Source organism: Dermacentor andersoni, chromosome 2 (genome assembly GCF_023375885.2).
Source record: "Dermacentor andersoni chromosome 2, qqDerAnde1_hic_scaffold, whole genome shotgun sequence".
Taxonomy (NCBI): domain Eukaryota; kingdom Metazoa; phylum Arthropoda; class Arachnida; order Ixodida; family Ixodidae; genus Dermacentor; species Dermacentor andersoni.
In genome coordinates this window covers 134,616,163-134,634,068 of record NC_092815.1, presented here as the reverse complement: position 1 = coordinate 134,634,068, position 17,906 = coordinate 134,616,163, and the positions used below count along the sequence as shown (strand labels likewise).

General features: G+C 46.0%; 1 protein-coding gene across 1 annotated transcript in view; it reads left to right on the top strand.

The window, feature by feature from the left end:
- LOC126540686 (uncharacterized) overlaps positions 1-16,261 on the top strand; it is an 82,565-nt gene extending 66,304 nt beyond the window's left edge. Inside the window, exons 25-30 of the mRNA XM_055076496.2 lie at positions 3,934-4,033; positions 10,522-10,878; positions 12,596-12,799; positions 13,700-13,801; positions 14,468-14,901; positions 15,520-16,261. Of these exons, the coding sequence (XP_054932471.1) occupies positions 3,934-4,033; positions 10,522-10,878; positions 12,596-12,799; positions 13,700-13,801; positions 14,468-14,545 (841 nt within the window). The 3' untranslated portion in view covers positions 14,546-14,901; positions 15,520-16,261. The remainder of the gene's footprint in view (positions 1-3,933; positions 4,034-10,521; positions 10,879-12,595; positions 12,800-13,699; positions 13,802-14,467; positions 14,902-15,519) is intronic.
- The last annotated feature ends 1,645 nt before the right edge of the window (positions 16,262-17,906 follow it).

Here is a 17,906-nt window from a genome sequence, read left to right as displayed (position 1 = left end):
TTACATTCGCCGTGCATAGACACAGGGCGTGCTATAGTTTAATTCTACGCAGCGGAAGGGGGGGAGGGGCATTTCAGTTGTGTTTTCCCGAGTTATCTTGTTCGTTGTGCGCGCAGCTTCCTCACACATAAAGAACTCACGCTGTTTCGACCAATCAAATTAGCTGAACATCGCTTACGGTTCGCGCCGCTGACGTGTCACTGCAGAGAACTGCGCCGGTTTCGCATATTTGATTAAGCACGTCTCCTCGGAGACGCAAGTGACGCGTAACTGCAGCTTGGCCTAGAAACAATGAAGGAGCCAAGTGAAACGTTCCTCCTCTCAATTGGTGTGAAACCATCATCACGCTCCACTCAATGGGTTCGGTAGCCAATGGAGGGCAGAGTTCCACCTTGCGCTGGACTGCGCACCACTGCCTTCTTGCTATAAGCGGTTCTGTGTGTATAAATTGTAAGGATACATTGGTCTGAGCGGAGTCGACCGTGAGCTAAACTATTTTGGCGCATTTAAAGCACGCAGATCGCGATACCTAACCAGCTGCATGTGAACGTATACGTTCGCGTGCTCCGCGAAAAGAAAGCAATGCGCATAGCACCTCGATGTGGAGCATCGCTGGAGCGGATCGCCCTTACGCATTGCACCAAACGGCTACGCTAGGAAGCCCTGTTGACAACGTCGGTCTTTGTGATTTGTTCAGCGGTGTGTATACACGCCGAGCTGGCATTCGCAGAAATGTGCCACTCCTGAACGCTTTGCACTAACGTACTCGGCTAATTTACGTGCGAGTGATTTGAAAAGCTCGTCACTGGGCCCCCCAAGAGCTGGCGATCAACCTGTTTTGTGGCAAGCGGGAACGAAACAGCTTGGTGACGAGCCGAAACGATAGAATGAAGCGAAAAGAATGCATTTAATGAGCTTGATGTTTTAGGCATTCGTGTAGGGTAAAAGTGTAGATAGCCCGTTTGTAAGCACGTTTTCTTTTTTTACGGTGGTGATGATGTGTGTACAGCCTGACGCGTATGAATTGAAGTACGCGGTATTTTTCACACAAGCTTCGACTTGTAGTTTCTGTGACGCGCGAGAGCGCATCGTGTTTCTAACGATCCCCCAGGGACTTTTCGTGAACGCGCACTTAAGCTTGGCTCAGGTGCAACGTTGTTTTTCGTTTCATTTTTTTTAGTAATATTTAGCGAAACAATGGGTGATTTTTGGAGCGTTTCGGCCGCTTTTTGCAATGAGGTGTCAGGAGAGTTGCGGTAAAGGGGCGCCGATTGGATAACCTACCAGAAGTTTCTACGCATATTTAGGTACGTAATACTGATTATTTATTTCACTGCAAATCAATCATTGCACAAAAAAAGAAAGAATAATAAGAAGGAAATTTCAAACAACACATTTAGGGAATTTAAACTAAATATAGAAGATATGCATTCATTTGGCCTCCGTCACGCGACTGCTCAAGGCGAATCGGTATTCATCGCGATCGATTTAATTTCCTCCGAAGCGCCTTGGGGTTATTAGAGACTAAACACTTAGTTTGTTGGTTCGGATCGTTTTTATCATTTGCCTGAGTTTCGTCTGTGATCGTTATGCTTGAGTTGCGTAGCACTTTCTTTATTCAGTGCCTGCAGTTTGATTCCTTACGAGGTGCATGCGTTGCGATGATGTATGTTTGGTTGTGAGTAGATTAGCTTATCGACCGGCTTCTTCTGTAAACCTTTTTCTCTACAATATTGTGTCAATAAAGAAACCGTTGTAGACTGGTGGAGTTGTCTCTTTCTGTCTCAGTTTCTCTTTCGCGAACTCAGAGTAATCTTTACCTTATGAGGAATGCTCAAGCAGGCCCGTAATTGCTTCATCGAAGCACACTTTAGGTTTATTTCTAGTATGCTTGTCTCAAATTATTTCATGCATTCTGTTTCTGCTATTTAAATTATTTTCTGCTGTAGCAACTCAAAAGAGAAACTCCACAGCTACGAGTCTATTTCGTTGCTTTGCTAGCTAGGAGCTTTTGGTTCTTTCGTATGCTGCGCATTTGTTCTGTTATTACGTCACCAGTGTTAAGTCGTTCATTTTTTTCGTATGCTTTTATTTAGCTTGAGTTCGAACATATTTCCTTTTTTACATCATTTATATGTTGCATTAATTACGCATTATTTATTTGTAGCAGTTCATTGAGTGTTTATTTCTATTTATTTGTTTAGGCGTGAGCAAGGAACAACAGAACACAAACATCGCACACGTAGGACGGTCTATCACGACTTCATTGTTGTACGTCGTTGCCTCAAAGTACCGGCCTATATTGACGTAGCAGCGTGAAATCTCTGTCTGCTTCCACACGAGTGACTGAGTGTAACGTCCTGCACCGTTTCGCAAATTGCAGTAACGTGATTGAAACAGGCTTTCAGACACGATTTCACTTTGATATGCAATAAAAACAATATGCATAACAGTGGAGCCTGTCAATCTAGCAAGTTGACTTCAAAGAGTGCGAAACCGAGTGTTTTTTTTTTTTTTTACCTGCGATTCTAGCTCACACTCTTTTAAATAAAATGGCGCACAGAGTTGATGGTTGATATACTGGGAACATTGAGAACGAACCAGCGTGGTCAAGACACACACACTACGTCGAAAAATAAGAGTCGTTAGTCTTTCCAGGTCTTTCGTAGCCGATGCGTCGTCCTTGTCGCTATTTTATTTGTGACACTATTTAAGAGCTGCAGCTTCATGCGGTTCGCGATGACACCAGCAGCGAGAGTGCGACGACGTTGAGAGCTTTCTTGGTGAACAGTTAGTGCTTATGGTTAAAGAAAAAGAAAGTGTCGTGTCAAGCATTGCAAGCTGTTCTCAGATATTATCTATCTGTCAGAAGCAAGATCAGATGTACCCAATTTAATGAAAGAGAAAGCGTTTTTTGTAGTAATACCTAAAATTTAACAGTGCAAGTGAACCATGGAAGTGTACTCTTTCTATAGGCATATCTCTGAATAAGGGCGCTGAGCAGTGAAATTATGAGGAGCCAGGTTGCCAGTCTCTAATACTTTTATAGTCTTCTTTATTTTATTATTATTTCAATATTTTTTGCTGGCTAAACCGAACACCATACAAGAGCTACGCTAAACGGCCAGCTGCACTTTTCTGAACCTCAAGAACGCTGCGACAAAAAGAAATTACCGAATATGCCAGGTGCTTGTTCTAAATGATTCAGTCACTTAGCTGCCCGTTTTAACCAGCTGCTTAGCTGCCCGTTTTAAGCCACGCAGAAATCAACACGTCACTTGTAAGCGATCAGACCGAAAGTGAAGTCCTGGTTGGTGCGGGAAACAAATGCTTGATAAGATAGACACAGCGCTGCGTTTGAGAAATAAGTAATGGTATTCAGTAAAAGGGAGGAAATCAAAACAGACAACAACAGTGACTTGATAGTGCACTCGCGGTGTTTGCGTGCATTGAGACAAAGAACAAGGAAAGGCAAGGAGATTGACCAGACAGGCGTCCGATTGGCTACTCTGCGCGGGAAAGAAGTGAGGAACTGAAGGAAAGAAGGAAAAGCCGAAAGGGAGAGAAAGTTCACGCGCGCAGTAGCTGACGCAGGGTGTCTATAATTAATAAAGGGAAAATCAGACATGCACCCGTTCGCATCACTTGCTACAAGAAGAGTGCCTATAAGAGTGTTCTCAGTTGCGTTGATTTCAAGAAAGTAAAGAAAGGATAATAGAGTGACACATTGAGTTACACTTGCACAAGTCGAGCCCGACGTATAGGCTTTATTTCCGAGACTCGCACCAGAAGTGAATAGCAGAGAAACATACGCGCACTTTTGAAAGGGAAACACACGCACATCTGCAATTTTGGAAGTAGCGTTCAGTTAAGGAAATCTTTCGCGGAGGGTTTCGGTGACTGAGTCCCAGCGCAAAACTTTCTGGTTTCTAGCGACGACAGCCTGAGGAGAGCGGGCTTCACAAACCCCTTCTCCGAGGAGGCTGCCATCGAGGAGACGGAGCACTACATGGATGACTACACCCGGCTCAAGGTGAGACGGGAAGAAATGACGCGAAGCGCTGCGATTTCGCACCGATGGTTAAGGCGCATAAAATATGTAATAGAACTCACCTGCGGCAGTATTGACAGCAATCACCGGCATTCACACCGGTGATTATAATGAAGCTCGCGCGACAAATTCCGTCGAAAACGGTCGCTTCGGTGGTTAAAAGCGACCACTTTCGTTAAGTCGCTCACTGACTGGTTTTTCATCTCCGCTACTGGAGCTGCAATGCTGTTGGGTCAGTCATTGGCGCAGGATCAGCACGTCGGTATACGCTGACGCTCATTACGTGCCGATGGCAGCGCGTATTATTAGACAGTTTTAGTTACACGTACGTAGAGGCTTCACGTACGCAAACGTGAAAAGCCTACGTACCTTACGTGCACGCCATCCGAAACGCTTTTAGCTACACGTACGCGACGCACGCCAAGAGGGACCCCCGTAGCTACATCTATCGGGAAATGTGAACACGGCGGTAGCCAATTCGATCCTGTCGCCGTGTTTCGGTGCAAGCCGTCTGCGCGCGCGCGGCCCGCTATCGCTTGTTCGTGATCTCGCGGAACTCACGCGCGAGGCCGTCTACGTGCGCAAGAAACGCACGCAAAGAATCGAATCTCACGTACGTCCGTGAGACGCGCGCGCGCCCGCTACGTTTTACGCATGCGCACTGCTGACACGTAGAAGCTCTACGTACGCAAAGCCTCTACGTACGTGTAACTAAAACTGTCTATTACTTGTCGATGGCTGCGCGAACAGACGTGAACGGCAGCAACAGCGTCACATTTCGGTGTGGCGGTTGGCTAGTCGAGCTCGCCGGTGTGCAAAACGGTCGTAGTCAGTAACTCACCAGTCGCGCGGTCGACAGCACAGCCTCCTTAGATCGTCGGTGTCAAATGTCCCCTTACTCACCCGTGCGGCGTGGTGAAAACGTCGCAAAGGATGAGAAAACAACAAAAAAGATAGATAAATGTAGGTATTGATACTTTAAGTTTGAATCCGTCTATTTCGTACCTGTGCTTGGTCTCGTCTGGTACGGTGTGGTCCAGCACAGCCCTCGTGTTTCTCTAGCCTGCACGCCTTTCTCACTCTTACACTGTTTACATCACGTTCTCGGCATTGCGCAAACAGTTTGCTGTAAACTTATGAACACATTTGTGATTGCGATAAAGGGTTCAAATTGCGTTTATTCTCCACAAGACCTATTCATGTAATATTCGCTCACCTCTTGATTCGTTTATACTCGATTCACTCACCGCTGAGTTCATCCAGACTTAATAAAGAGCAAATTCGGTTGTAAACATGCGTACATCAGCTTCAGAACACGCACTATAAGGCGCCCTGCTTGAGATGTACTTTCGGTTCATTGCGTTGGTCTAACTACAGTACAAATAAATTATTACAGGAGCATTAGCGAGTAATCCCAGAGACCACTTCATCTGTAAAATCATATCCGAAATGCAAGGCAAGTTCTTGGTGACCGCGATCACCAGCTTAACGCGAGTGACGCAGGGAAAAGGCAACAAAAAGAAAGCCAAGTGATTCGTCCACCGGCGTTCCTCGTTAAAATATATCAGTTTCTCACTCGACTGTACATGCGTGGTCGCATTTCTAGGCTCCAGCACACACACCGTCAAGAGTGAGAGGCTGCGTCAGAGCGTCGCCACCAGAAAGCCTGCATCATTTGCCAACTTTCATCAAATGTGGTAAAAAGAAGCACCGCAGTTCGTGCGCTTTGTGTTGCGTTTCTACACAGTGACACGCCGCGCACTATACGGAACTTCTTCTTTTTTTTTTTTCACGACGTCAATGTGACAGCATTTTTCCTCAGACAGCAGCGTACAACAAGCGCTTCGCAATTGCACTTCCGGCACGAAGCCAACGAATAATGTAATGGATCGTATATTAGGGGGAGCGCATAGCTGCGATCAAAATGCAAACTTTAACGTGAAAGGAAATTCCTAGGTTATTTGGAACGCCTTGTGTTTAACCAGACGTTAAGCGATAAGCGTAAAGGTTGGACGCTCAGTTTGCTCCAGTGATTGCAGACGCATGCGCGTTCGCACAAATTCACTTAAGATGCGACGCAAAGCGCCTCAGGAACTGATTAACACACGTCATGCATCACTTTGCACATGAGGAGCAATAAGAAACATGCATTAGTTTGTGTGCACTCAGGTCGTTTCGGTGACCGTTCACGTACGCTGCGCACACTGCTTCCAACCTCTGAAGTCAGTTTTCCCCTAAATAGGCTAAATAAATTCCCTATATTTTGTTAGGATGGTGTTGTTCACTTTGTCAATATGGTTTTTGTAAAGATAACTTTTTTTTGTTATCTGAACATACTGCAAATTTATAGCTTACAAGTTTATTTACAATGTTTTTTTTGCGAATTTAAACAATGAAGTCATTCCACTCAAGTTGTTCTAACTAGAGTTGTTCGTGCTAACAACACAGCCTCCTGCTTTGCAACTATATTCACAGAAGACGTCAGCATCGTTTATACTTCGCTCGACATGGAAAACAAATGCGAACGGCAAAATGCCGAGATTGACATAGAACCTTATTCGAATCGTAAGAAAGCTGGCACCGTACTACACGTAGAGAATGCAGCAGTGTCAAAACAGTGTGCCTCTTCACACTCTCATATAAAGTATGTGCAATAAATATTTCTGGTTTGCGTGACGTAATGACGTAGCACCACCACGCTTACGCGCTTTACACGCTTACAATTTCTTTTCTCTATGCCATAACTCACCCAACCACGTGGCGCCTGGGTCTGCAATACAATTCTGTACAAATGTGGTCTGCCTACGGACGCTTCCGGGTAAATTTGCGTGAACATAAGCTACACAGCTTATAATTTTGTAGACTGGGTCTTCCAGGCTCCAGCCGAGTTACCCCCACTACGTGCTTTGAAGCAGAATCTGTTATTCCATGGTCGAATGCTTAGCCCGTGACTAGCCTTCGTCAGAACTTTGAAAGAAAGCACCTGCAAAAGTGGGGAAAATTGTTAAATGTGACGTCCAATGATTTAATAATTGTCTGTTTTTTAACCAACCTTTCGCAAATAAAACTGGAACATACCTAACTCAGCGCGAACATACGCGCAAGCGCTGAAGTTGCCGGAGTGCATCGCGCGTCTTGTCATAAGGTGGCGCTTGGTACCTACATTCATCATCACCACCATCATCATCATCATCATCATCATCATCATCATTATCGTCGTCGTCGTCATCATCATAATCATCATCATCATATGGGCTCTCAGCTGCTGCTCCTTCTATTCGAGCTGTTAGACGTGTTTCCTACGGGAAAGCTTATCCTATGACCACATGGCCTCCACATCTCTTGGAACAAAGCTAATCACAGAGTAACTCAAATCATCCCACTGAATAACAAACACCAGAGCGCGAATCAAACTAGGAGTAAAAAAAATTTGGTGTTCGAGCAAGGAGGATGAAAGCTGATCGTTTACAACGAGGCCTTGCTTGTAGTAGGTGGGCCGTAAGTCTATCCTATGAACCATGTTCTTGTCATGTTTCAGTTAAGCACCCTGCAAAGATGACGTTATGAAGACGCTACGCAAGAGCCAATAACCAGTCAAGCCCCACGGTCTATAGCTTTGTATTGCTGCTGGGAGCGAGTGAGTGCATGAAACTGTGGACGTTGAAGAGCAGTGCGCATATTTGTAAAAGTTTGGAATTAACATGAATAGTTGTCATTTTAAAGTCAGAGGCATACACTTTGGAGGAACAATTTATTGGCTGTGAGCGGTGCCAACAACATTCCAAGTTCAGCGGCAACGTCGGGTTGACAGCAGCACAGAAATTTAGGGCACTCTCTTTTGACAGCGCCCGTTGTCTTGAAAACATCATCGCGCCCGTTGACTAGCGCGTGATAAACATATAGCATGCTTCTCAAGACATCGGGCAATGTAGCGTATGGTGGTGGTGCATTGAAACGAGCGATCGTTACCGGGAATCTGAATAAGAAAATGCGTGAATGCTAAAAAGAAACATGTACAAACCACGTATATCTGGTATTGTATAATATGTTTCTAAATCCCCAACAGTCAGCATCAGTTAGTGCCAACCCGTCGTTTCTCCATTCAGTGACGTAACAAGGTGCTAATTCGCAATATTGGAAGTGGTATCACTACTTCTGGTAAATTTCACTCTACTCGTTGCAAAATTATGTTTATGGCGGAGAATATACAGATGTTTTTAATAGGATTAACATTCTTAGGGTACTTCACGGAATTTCCGGGGGCGATAAATGAATGAATGAATGAATGAATGAATGAATGAATGAATGAATGAATGAATGAATGAATGAATGAATGAATTGCCACGAGATGCTGCAGGAGCGAACGATGATGAGAGGACTGACGAAGACAACGATCGCCGATAGTCGTGTGCACTGGCTCCATCTTGTATGCCTGTATTCTGCCCGTTGTGTATATCTTGCAAATATATTGTCAAGTGTCTTTTCTCCCCGTAACATTTTGGTGGAGGTGCGGATTTTTTAGTTTCAACATGGATCTACGCAGCGGACGCTCCTAGGCGGCATCTAGAATGCCAGCATATGTATGTATGTATGTATGTATGTATGTATGTATGTATGTATGTATGTATGTATGTATGTATGTATGTATGTATGTATGTATGTATGTATGTATGTATGTATGTATGTATGTATGTATGTATGTATGTATGTATGTATGTATGTATGTATGTATGTATGTATGTATGTATGTAACCGTTTTCCCGCCAACCTGGGTAACCGTATAGTCCCATGGTCGAATGGTTAGAGCATCAGGCTGGCTTTGCTTAGGGAACCGAGTTCGAAACCAACCGCTGGAACATGTCGGGTCACTGGGTATGTTCCGCTCATCAGGTAATCCGTTTCACGCCAACTTGTGTTACTGAGTACGTGCCACTGGGCATGTGTCGCTCATCAATTACAAAAGAAGAATCACTTAAGATTTATCTGGTGCTTGGGCAAAATCGACCCCGTGTCATATACAGGGTAGAATACATGCTTCTTGCGACAAGTTAAAACATACACAAAAAGACGCGTTGTCACACACAAAAGGACGTGCCGCGCGTGTTGTCTTCTATGTGTCTTCCTTCCGTGCGTGTTTTAACTTGCCGCAAAAGAAAATATGTCTTTCAGCAAGCACCAACTAGGCCAACAAGCAGTTCTGTTGCAACATATACAGGTGTCTCAGCGAACACTTTCAAAAATTATTAAAGGTTGCCTGTAGCAGATAGCACAATTCTAGTTCATGAGGTGGTCTACTCGAAGCGGTGGACACTGCTCGCAAAAAAAAACAAAAAAAAATAGAGGCATAATCGACTAATTAATATGAATTCACTAAATAACTTTTAACTAATTACCATATGACCCATACTGCAATTAACAAGTTCTACCCATGGAGTTCGCAAGGCGGATCCACTTAACACGAGTTCTCAGGATGACACCAGTTTTGATATATCAATTCGCGAACTTTGCGGAGAAATGCATTGGCGTTCCAGTTACTTTTGTGTTAGAATGCATAAAACGATGTTTCGGTAATAACCTAACTGGAACGCCTGTGCATTTCTCCGCAAAGTTCGGGAATTTAATATCTCGAAACAGGTGTCATCCTGAGAATTTGTTCCAAGTAGGGCTGCCTTGCGAGCTACAAGGCTAGAGTTTGTAAATTGCAATATGGGTCATAAGGCAATTAGTTGAAAAAGTTCATTAATGATTTTTGTAAATTTGTCGAGCCTGCCTCTTAATTTTTTTGTGCAAGTAGTGCACGCATCTTCGAGTAGACCACCTCATGAACTAGAATTGAGCTGTTTGCCACAGGCAACCTGTAAAATTTTTTGAAAGTGTTCGCTGAAACACCCTGTATATTCAGACAAATTTCTCCGAATGTATATTCACACAAGCGCCTTTTGTGGACTTCGCTGCGGCGCTGCTGAAGGACCCAGCATGTCCAGCGTGAAGCGCGAGAGAGGAGCCCGGCTGCCTATGCGCCTCATATATGACGCGTCTCCGCGAAGGCAATACGTTGCAGCACTACTTTGCCACATTGCTAATCGCATTGCTAACCAATTTCTTTATCGCAATTGACTAATGTAACTCTAATTATTCGGCGTCGTATGTCTGTGTTCATTGATCGTGTGGCTAAGCCAAACGGGGACAGGTTGAAGTTGAAAACTACTTGCTCCCGACAATGTCGATATGTGAAACAACTACCTGAGGACAGCTTTCAGGTGAAGTAACTCACTCGATTCAACTTTCTTTTTTTTTTTTTTGCATGCACGAAAAAGGTGAAGTTAAATGCAGATTGTGCTCAGCAGCGTCCACAGAAGGCACACAAGTTGCACCAAAATTTCTATTCCAAACAAGAGTGGGTAGTCAGACAGATAAACATTTGGGAATTGACTTTGAATTCCGCGCGGGCGGCTTGTTCGTGCTTGTAGGACGAAGAGGGTCAGACAGTGCTGCACTTCGCCGCCTCGCACGCGCACAGCGAGGGTTGCTTCTACGCGCTGGTGCGCCAGGGCCAGGCGCTACTCGCCGAGAGGGACTCCCGTTACCGGACAGCGAGGGACGTGGCTCGCGAGGCCCAGCAGACGGACAACGTGTTCGCGCTCGACGCGTTCGTCCTTGACGCCTTCCTGGAGCGCCGAGCGGGGCTGCTGCGCGCGCTGGCGCATCGAGGATACGAGCCACTGCTGCATGCCGCCGACCGCCACGGGCGACACCTGACGGCCGTGCTGGCTCAATTCCAGATGACCGATATGCAGGCACTCGTGCACGACATGGACGCATTCTTCGTTGAGTATCCGACCCTCCTCTTGCGATAACTTTGCCGTCCGAAGTCGGGGCGGAAACATTATAAGCAGACGACGAGGCTGCGCTCCCATTAGTAACAGCTAGAGCCACACCAATTCGTTGCAGCTGCATTGGTTTACGTTCAACTCAAGGTCTTCCCCATACAGGACACATAATAATGCTAATCGCCATTGCGATCCCTTCAAGCACGTTTCCGCACCCAAAGACGTATTCAAGTGCTATTATGGCCGCCTGTAAAGCGTGCACCACAACATAAGGATTCGTATTGCGGGACAGCTCACGTTTAGCACTGGTTGCTTCGCCTATTGCGGAGCCCGGAAAGGCCGCCGGCAGTGCTCCTGGAGCCCAAACAATGATTACAACGAATTTCGCAACTAGCTTAACGACGTTTTAAATGTGGAGAATTTCTAGGCGAAGATTTGCCACTTTGACAGTATCTAGCTGTCTATCTAGCCGCCTACGTCTTGGTGCCCTCATGGTCGTTTCGTTAACTTGGTATGTACCAAAATTGGCATAGTATGACAAGAGTGCATGACGAACATAACTGATCGGTCACGACATGAATGTCATGACATGCGTGTCATGTACGTCATGAAGCAGCCGCCTACGCCTTGGTATATACCAAAATTGGCATAGTATGACGAACATAAATGATAGGTCATGACACTAATGTCATGACATGCGTGTCATGTAGGTCGTCAAACAGCCGCCTACGTCTTGGTATTTACCAAAATTGGCATAGTATGGCAAGAGTGTATGACGAACATAAGTGATAGGTCATGACATTAATGTTATAACCGGCATGTTATGTCGGTCATGAAACAGCCACCTATGTCTTGGTGCTGCTCTCATGGTCGTTTCGTTAACTTGGTAGGTTCCCCACACACTGCTTCGCATAACATCGATTCCCACAGAGCGTGGGATCTGCCGGTTTTTTATGTGTATTTCGTTAAACATAGTGTAACCATTTCATATATAATGTCTCTAAATAACCCGTCTAAATAGCAGACAAAGAGCACCTCCAATGACTAACAGCATCGCTAGTGGTGCTATTAAGAACGAAGTATAGGAAGTGATGAGGATGAACCATTGTTTTGTTACAGCGAGGGAGAGAGTGGAGATTTACGAGGGGTGAGATGGTAAGGAAGGAGTGCTTGCGCAGATATCTAAAATTTCATGTTCCTGGTGAGCCGTCACAAATGAATTACTAAAACAAGGCTCGTAAAATAACTATAAGGTGCTGCTTCCCTATCGTAGCCTATTGCGAAGTTACTGGAAGACAACTTATATAACAAGCGTATATGATATAGTGACTGACGTCTCTCTACTTTCTTTATTATTTGTTGTAGATTTTCTCAAAGGCGTCTAAGTGAAAGAAAATTTTGTATAAACTTTTGGTTGGAAGAACCTGGGCACTGTGTTTTGTTGCCATTTGTCAGCAGTTTTTTTTTTTTTTTTACGTAGTTCAAAGGAAGTAGTGTACTTACTCAATTTGATAATGTTGTGTTGTTGTCGGTCATCTGCGAATCACACGCAGAAAAGTGCACAAATTTACTCACGAGCTTTCTAGTCGTTAGTGTTGGAAGGAAAACAAGGTTTAAGAAGGAAATTCTGATTTTTTGATTCTGATAGAGAGCTAGAATTGGAAATGCACTGTAGCAGCTCAAACTGCTCTCTCACCCTCTGATGCACTCGCAGAAAACTCGCGAGGAGCTCCACGCGTTTGTACGCAACGGATACCTGGAGGGTGTGCAACAACTGGTGAAGCGTGACGTCAGCTTGGTGACTGCCAAGGGCACCAGAGGACGCTGCGCACTGCACGTTGCCGTGCTCGTTGAGAACCCGGACGTGGTGCGACACCTGGTCAAATCATGTCCAGATGCACTTCACGTCGCCGACAACGTACGTATCCTGAAGGGGCATTTTGTCTATGTGGGCTCTAGTGCGCATGCGTGTGTGCGTGCGTGAGTGCATGTGTTTTGGACAGGGGTGATTGTGCGCGCACCTAAACGTCAAAATTAAGTGTAAAATAAGGGTTATATTTGCGACAACCTTACTGTTCCTAATAAAGGAAAAAGTAGATGAAAGAAGAAAATGAAACTTGCTGCCGTTAGGAACCGGACCCACAACCTCTGCATGGCGCGTGCAATGCTCCGCCAATTGATTCATCCTTACAATTTTGGAAGCATTTGCATACATGTGTTGAACGCAGCCCTGTTAGACTTGCAACCCTCAATATCGGGGGGTCAGGCTCCCACTGTGCCAACGGTTGAGGTTTCGGCTCCCACTGGTGGCAAGTTGTCTATACTGCCACTTTTATTTTCATTTTTCCTTTCTTAGAATACGAAACTTATGATACGGATTTATGATATCTTATGATACGAATTTGTATCGTATGACACGGTATAATTCATTTTGCGTTCTACATAGACACAGACACAGGCACAGACACTCAGGAATGAAGAAAGCATACATATGTCAAAGATATATGTGCCACATGCCAAATTTTTTGTGGTAGAAAGCAGTGGTGTAAAGTTATCGAACTTAAGAACAGTTCAAAAGCATGCCAAAAAATGTAAAAAGGGAACAAATCGCTTACGTACATTCGCGTACAACTAACATGTTTCGCTACCTACTACGTTTATTGTGGAGACTGTAACGAATATTAGCGGTTGATAATGTGACTTGGGTATAAAGTTCCAAGTATGCTGCACGACCCACAAAGCAGGAAATCTACGGTTGCTAGAGCCTACGAGGGTTAGACAAAATGGTCTCCGTAATGAGACGAGCTTCCTCCTTCAGATGGGAAGGACGCCACTGCACTACGCCATGGCGATGCCCCACGTGACCACCCTTGGCCAGATCCTGGTACAGGGAGGGGCCTCGCGCACTGCCAGAGACGTCGTAAGTTGCTTCAAATTGTGACTGTACGAAACTACGGAGTAGAAGGACCTTAAGAGCGTCCTTCCCGTAAGCGAGAAAGGCCGGACAATGACAGCGTCATTACACTGGTTGCAGTAGTTGCGTGTCATCGAGTCGCGTTCGACTATTGGTGGCACCGTATGATCATAAGAAGGCCTAAAAGATCTGCTTAAGGTAGTTTCTTTAAGCTCACTGCGGCACTTCTTTATGGCTTGAACGAACCTCTCTTGAACATCTCGTGCGCTTGTGTACTCCATGTTTTCGTACTTTCAGCTTTAGCGAGCAGTAAATTTCCGTTTCATTGAACCGCCACACCGCATGGCACGACCAAAATAAGAATGTTTTAGTTTCATGAACTTTGCTTTGAAGGAACGTTCGGGTTTAATCTCACTTAACATAAAAAGATTAGTTCGTCTGGTTGCCACACTGGTCGCACATAAATACTAACCACCGTGCGCACTGATATTCCTCAAAGTACACGACCAGTATATGGAAGTATGTAAGTGTTTTGTCAACACTCACGTCAGTGGCCCTATCGCGGAATGCAAGACAGCTGATTGTTCGTTATAATAGTTTCCACAGAAAGAGTGAAATGACGTTGGCAATTATGCTGTTTTAGAACAAAAGTGACTTCATTTTTTTTTTCAGAAAATGCGGACACCCAGCTACTTCTTCATATACAAGCAAGAAATACTGAAGCTCAAAGAAGAGGAATCTCCGGACTAGGCACTTCATTTCTAAATAAAAGCAAATTTTCTACGTTTATACGCTGGCAGTCCGAGTATGTAAAAGGTAGGATTGCTTCATGTATTTACGAAGAAGTTTAAACCATCATTCAAAGAAGGACACAGTTGAACAACATACTTACAATCATAGCCTCGGTCGAGACGAGAAGGTGACTAATTTTATTGCTACTTTTCTTTTTGACAAGGTGCACTCGGGAACTACGCTAGACCTTCTGATTGCCGCAATGTAGGAAATGGCGATAGCCGTTCTTCGACGATTTCTGTGACTCTTAAAGAACCCCTCACCATTTCCCGGCATATTTTTTTTTTTTTTTTTGCGCACTGGTAGATGTTAAGGTACGGACACACTGGCGTCAAAACGCGCGCGGCACGCCGCCGGCGGCGCGCCGCGTGCCGCAAAACCTGCCGCGGAACCGGTTTGGTGTGCCGCGCAGAGGATGGGTCGAGGAGCCATTTTCGGCGGCTTGCCGCGTGCCGCGAACCAATGAGAGACGTCCGGGCTTTCTCCTAAGCGCCACCTCTTGGCTACTGCCGAAGTTAACTTCCAGCGGCGGCGGCGGAACCACGATCGACGACCGAGCGCTCCGAGCCAGCCGCGACAAACAGCGCTAGTGCTTCGTCTGCGTGCCTTTTCCGCGCGCAGCCGTCGCAACAGCAGAGAACACACAATGACCAAAACGCTCATCGTCGTCAGAACATCGTCGTCTGCATCTGCCATTGCAGGAATCAACGCGATCAGCGCGGTATCTGCTAACCGAGCAAGGAAAAAGCGCGCGACAACCGCGATATCGCGCCTATGCTCGCGCAGTTCGAGACAAGGCGAGATCAGCGCTGTCACGTGACTCCGCGGCGGCCGCCGCGCGCACAACCGATGTGGCCTCTCTGCCGCGCGGCGTTCTTGCCACCGGCGGCGTGCCGCGCGTGTCTTGCCGCCAGTGTGTCCGTACCTTAAAGCACCGTCCACGGAACAGTATATTATCAAGGAATTTTTTTTAAGTACTTTGTAATAGCGGACATAAAAGCACATTAATTGGATCGAGGCGATAATGCGAGGAAGCGAGAAACTGCCAACGACAGTTGCTCTCATGATAATTATGTTAGTGGTAGTGCTGCTTTGGTGGTGATCGAGGAGGAGGGAGATTTTTAGATATGACATCGATGTGCGGCCCATAAGTTTTCCCACAAGAAATTGCTGTAGAAGAAATTCCTGGCGCTGAGATTGTTCAGAAATCACATCAATAAAGGGTAGTACATGGATTTTGCATAGATTTCTATAATCTTCGTGTTTGTGGCTTCAAGCGTCACGTGGCATTGTTTATAACGCTTTACCTTTATATAGGAAATTTGGTTGTTCGAGGAACCACAACAAACTAACATAATCTCTATCGCGTTCTCTACCAGCATCCGCAGTCGAAATTCCTTCCCTGCATTCACCCGTATTAGAGTAGAGAGCAACGTCACTTGACGTCATGAGCCCCGTCTAGTATTCGTCTCTCTCTCTCTCCCTTACTCACTGCTTCCAGTGGCAGTTTAGCACGCCCTGTGTTTCGCTGGAATCTGTGTATTTCGCGTTGCTGCTGTCTGCACGCTGCACGTGGGATCGGTGACATGGTAAACAAGACCAATGACGCCGTAGTTTGCCTAAGCACATAGGTGCATTGCGTAGACACTGCAAGATCACCACTACATGATCTCACGTCAATATTCCTTGTTTGCAGTGCTCAAAACTTGGCGAAACCTAGCTTCAAAAGCCGAACTAGCCTCGCGCCATGACAAATGTAGTTTCTCGACCAACGGATTTGTCGTACACCTCGACCTCCTGCCTCATCACCGCATTTAGTGGCATGAGCATCAAGTGACGCTGTTGTTTCTTGCGTAGCACTTCCGGTTCACCTCCTGGGACGACCGCGGATGAAATACAAGATAATTAAGAAAATATAGAAAAAATAGTAAAGTACAAAATTCATGGGTTTCATTAGAGATACGATATCCGAGCTTAAGTTTAGTTACATGTGACGTAACTGAATTGTCTGGAATAATTAGAATTAGAAATCACTGGTTTCCGCACACCAAAGCACAGAATCGTAGACTTTACAGACCCACCACGTGCGCACGACTTTGTCTAAATTCCTGGAAACCCGGAAGTAGAAAGCGGAAATAATTATGTCGCTAATGACATCACACACAAGAAGGTGGCATGATATTTAACCGGCTAATTAATGGGAAACAATTGCCTGGCATAGACTGAACATTTGTTTATCAGAGCGGATGTGACGTCATTCCGTGCTCTCTCGCTTCTCCTCTATCGGCGCTCACCTACTCGCTCACCTCCTCACTTGCTCGCTCGCAACAGCTGCGCGCGCGCTCGCGCTTATTACATGCTCTGACGTCAGCACCGGAGAGGGCGCGTAAGGTGCGCTTGGTGCGCCACTCGTTAGGGGGCTAAGCCCGCCAGGTGGCGCGTGCCGCTCTTCCTCATCGCCCTCCCTCGCTTCTCGCCCGCATATCGTGCCAGGGGAAAGATGTCCGCTCGCTTAGAGGGCCCCTCAGCAGGTCTGGCCATTTTGAGCTGACAAACGCAGAGCGTACACTGCGTGATAACGAATGCGTCTGCAGAGTATTACATCGCTACGCGCCCCGGGAAGATCTGAAATTTCAATCCGAACGCCGTTTTTCCTTCTCCTTGCGGCCGCTGCGCTCCAAGTTGGAGGATGACGTACTCGTGTGCCCGAGCCTACGTACTGGTGTCCGCAGTGTGACCTCGCTCGTGGTGACACGTGACTTCAAGAATTATTCAAGACAACATCTGTTATCTGTGCGATCTGTTGCTTGAATTGACGAATTGTAGTTTAGAGAAATAATAAAACACACAAACGGAATGTCTGCATGTTTTTTGCTTTACTTCGCACGAAAGCAAGAGATATGTACTTCCGCTTCGTCTGCTTGTTTCCACAGTCATGCGGTGACGTGCGTAGGTATCGAAACTGCCATTTTCTACCGTGTTCCAGCGCCTGATCATGCTCTGGGATCCGCTTGTTCTGCCTGAGTATTCGTGTAGCAATGAATTATACCGCTAGTCGTGTTTCCTTGTGCACAGCGTGCAAAATCGCGCACTGCGCGAAACGATAACAGCTCGCGCGCGACGCCGCCAGCGGAAGTGTGTAGCACCGAAAAAGGAAAAGCGGAGAAAAAAAATGAAGGCGCGTCTGTGACGTATGCGTCACGCGATACTCGAGGTCCGGTATGTGAGAATGCCGGGAAGGAATTTCGCTTGCCGAGGCTAGACGGGGTGAGTGGAGAGCTTCTCGCTTGGCAGTGGAGCCCGCCTGCTGAAATCATGG